At 41.0% G+C, this 3,765-nt stretch overlaps 1 protein-coding gene across 1 annotated transcript in view; it reads right to left on the bottom strand.

The window, feature by feature from the left end:
• CCDC112 (coiled-coil domain containing 112) overlaps window positions 1-3,634 on the bottom strand; it is a 10,905-nt gene extending 7,271 nt beyond the window's left edge. The window contains exons 1-3 of the mRNA XM_009321097.1: window positions 3,614-3,634; window positions 2,950-3,065; window positions 1,036-1,163 (exon numbers count right to left, since the gene is read on the bottom strand). Of these exons, the coding sequence (XP_009319372.1) occupies window positions 1,036-1,163; window positions 2,950-3,065; window positions 3,614-3,616 (247 nt within the window). The 5' untranslated portion in view covers window positions 3,617-3,634. The remainder of the gene's footprint in view (window positions 1-1,035; window positions 1,164-2,949; window positions 3,066-3,613) is intronic.
• Window positions 3,635-3,765: the final 131 nt, after the last annotated feature.

Below are 3,765 nucleotides of genomic sequence, written 5' to 3' on the forward strand. Positions count from 1 at the left end.
TGAGACCACAGAAAGTATAAAAGCACATAGATCATGCTGAAAGACCTGAACATAGTAAATGGGAAGTTTGGGGGTTCTAGTACACACGCTAAAAGATCATACTCTAAAACTCCTTCACATCTCACATGTAGTGCCTTAAACCTCTCATCTTTGGCCTTTTTATTATCTCACAACAGTATCTTGATCCACACTTCCACGCTCCCTTCTTACCCCTGGAAAGTTTTCTGAACTTTTTAGCTTAGTCATTCCTCAGAAATATTTATATTTCTTAAGGACTGCAAGATGTAAAGGATATGATAAGTTTCCTTAATTAAAAGACACACATTAAAACACATACAAATTTGTAAGGTAAGTGTATGTTTAGTTGTCTCTACGTGTCCACGCCCATCTTCAACTTATTTTGTTTTGATCTTCTATATCAGAAGGCATAGCATGATTTATTTGATTACTTTCGAAAGAATCTAGGTACTGTGACCAGGGAGTCACTTTTTTTCCTGAAGTATTTAATTAGTCTGTAAGTGGAACAGATATTGTAGGACAGACTGTGTACCAATCTCGCAGCACTATTTAGACTATGAATATTCATTATCCATGAATTTGAAAAATGCAAACACTGAACTGTTTAAAAGTGTATTTAAAGGCAGCAATCCGTGTGTGAAAACTTACGTTGCAGTAAGTATATATTTATTATACCTTAGCTAGACTACATTAGATTTCACAATACACACACAAAATTGATTCCAAGTTTCTAAAACAGTAACTTTCCACCCACGTCACTGTGGGTGGTATCTGCTACATTCAAGATTAAAATAAAATAGTTAATAACACAGAAAGCCCAAAATGTTTATGCCTCTAAATTTTACAAGTAAATTGTGGAAGCCTTCTTTATAAGCAGTAAACATGGTGAAATACCACATTTTTATCAGCATCTACCTTCCACCAGAACTAATCTCTCCGTACTACTGATTATTAAACCATTTAAACAAAAAACAGTAGAGTAAAAAAAGCAAACAAAAAACCCAACTAAAACCCCACTTACTTTCAGTTTTTTCCTTCTGACAGTCATGCTATGTTCCAGTTCCTCTAGTATGCTGTATTCTACCCTGAAATCACTCTTCCTATTGTAAAGATGTCCATTTTTGTCTTTTTCTATATTTGCAAGCCTGGAAAAAAAGGTTGCCACACTGAGTAAGACACGAATACTTAGCAAAGCCCCAAGATTTTCCAAGGTTAGACACAGCCTCAGCTGGATAACAACAGGACTGTCTTAGATTTTATACAAGTCACTTGTTTGTTCCTACAGCTGTTTTCAAGGAAAATCTTTCTGCAGCTGTAAGACTACACACCAAAGTAACCCAGTAACTTGAACAAGAGAAAGAAATTAACAAGGAAATTGCCTCACTGACAGGCAGCAGTTCACACACTGAAATGGCCTGAAATTTTATCTGTATGCTCACTATCAGGGAGCCTTATGAGAATTTTCATTGGAAAGCACAGGGGCAGAGACAGGCTGTATTAATGCAGTTGCACACATAGATGGAGCCCCAGCACAGACAAAACAAATACATTCCCTTGGCCTTAGTGCTAGTAATAAGTACTACTGCAACTGAAGATTCAAATTCAAGTTCATCAGCATTTAAATAACGAGATATTAAAGCTGCTACCTTACTCACTGACTATGCTTTATGTACAGTACAGAGAGCTACAGGTGACTTTCGCCTTCTTAGCAAGGTCAGAAGCTTTATAGTACAACTCAAGAGCAGCATGTGCTTTGCCTTATTACAACCAGGCAGTATACTAGGGTTTGACCTACAGAACCGCACATGCAAAAGGACTGCAGATACTGCAGTCCCGAGCACATCTGTGAAGTTTGGTGCCACCGCATTAGAGATCAGAACAGCAGGACACTGGTGCCACACAGTAGAGAGACACCTGGTAAGATTCCCAATGTTAAGCAACACTACTGACAGCCCAGGAAACACTGTCTCTCAGTAGCAGCTTGGCTCTTCAGCAGACTATTGCTGCAATATGGTTCAAACCCCTATACAGTGCAGTTTATGGTTCGCATTTGCTGCCCGCTGGAATTCACAGACCGGACCCAAGTACCAAAGCTCCCTACACAGTGCACTAGAAGCCTTCAGAGCAAAACAACTACAAAAGGACAATGTGCCATAGTTAAATGGCATGCCTTGTTTCAAGCTGCTTGGGAACGTCTACACTACCCAGCAGTCAATTTTTGAGCCATAACCCAGGATCCAGAATAACCAAGGAGGAGCTGATTCATACAGCGTGAAACACTGCTGTGAGACTTAAGTGTCACTGTTCATTCAGGGTTCACAACTACAAACCTCTCCTTCAGCCAGGTGGCTATGTCAGCTCTTCCTCATAAAGCTCAGCTGTGCAAGAAACCTCCGTGTTCTTTCAGCTGCCAGCATAGTTGTTACAGCACTTACTCAAGATGTGGAGAAACAGATTTAAATCACTTCTGTGCCTGAGCTGTCTTGAACCCCCATTTTGCAAAGCAGTGGCCTAGATATTCCAGATGAATTGAAGTGCTTTCAGTCTTCTCTGAGGAAGCTGTTGCAATGCTGCTGCAGTTCCCCTTTTGTTGGTATGTCTTAAGGGCTTTAGATCCTTAGAAGGGTAAACACAGCTGAGTAGGAAAACTGAGAACTCAGTTATGCCACACACACTTTCTTTTTTGTACATCTAGTGCAGCAATAGCTTACTAAAGAAGATGACTGACCAAAGTCCAAATGGTAATTAGAACAGGGCATCTTGGAGCTCATGAGCCTATCCTGAACTACTGTAACAACCACAACAATCTGCCTGAGCTCCTGAAAACGAAGTCTTAGCCTAAAGGTTTCACTACCATAAATTCTTACCTTGAACCTTATGTTACCTCCAGAACAGCATGAGAATCTACTTATGATGAATTGTTTAACTTACTGAGTTTTTAGCTTTTCTGCAGTTCTTATGAATTCAACTTTCTTAGCTTGTTCAGCTTTCATCTTCCGGTTCTGAAATTGTCGACCAGCACCTGCAGTACTGGAACAGCTGTCATTCTGTACATAACAAAATCAAATATTATTCAAAAACAGTATTTATTTTTTAAATGCTCATTGGTTATTTCTAAGCAGACAACACCACAATGCAGAGTAGCAGCATTACTTCAGTTTTATACTGGCACAATTCAACTAATTTTAAGTCACACGGGAATAAGACTGGAGTGATGAGTGATGGCAAGCTGATGACCATACACAAAAATGCATTCTTCAACAGAAAAATGGAGATACCGCAACATCAGCTTGCTTTAACAGAGGCTGCTCACCACACTGCAATACTAAATCAAGGCAACTGCCTTGCCTCTCATGGCACTCAGTCTCTTGACGAGTCACAGTAACTACCTACCTAAGTATAAGCACGTAATCTACACTAGGCAGATTACCCCCATTTCATCTTGTTCAAGAAAACCACTAGCTTAACGTCTGAAACGTGCTTAATATCCCTTGCAGATTGCCAACTCTTACTCATAGCAACCCTCAACATCCTTAACATAACCACTGCTAGGAACAGCAGACCATGAAACGGCCTGTTCAGGTTGTGAAGCTACCATTTTGAGGCCAGCTCAGCAAACCCACACTGCTTCCCACAGTTTTCTTTTTAACGTTTATCCCTCCACCTTGTACGAGGCCGGCACTCCTCAGCGGCCGCCCCCCGGCGGGCCCGCAGAGCGGGGCTCCCCGCGGCCGGCGGGAAGGGCCG

The sequence above is a fragment of the Pygoscelis adeliae genome, unplaced genomic scaffold (genome assembly GCF_000699105.1).
Source record: "Pygoscelis adeliae isolate BGI_AS28 unplaced genomic scaffold, ASM69910v1 Scaffold83, whole genome shotgun sequence".
In the NCBI taxonomy this organism is placed as follows: domain Eukaryota; kingdom Metazoa; phylum Chordata; class Aves; order Sphenisciformes; family Spheniscidae; genus Pygoscelis; species Pygoscelis adeliae.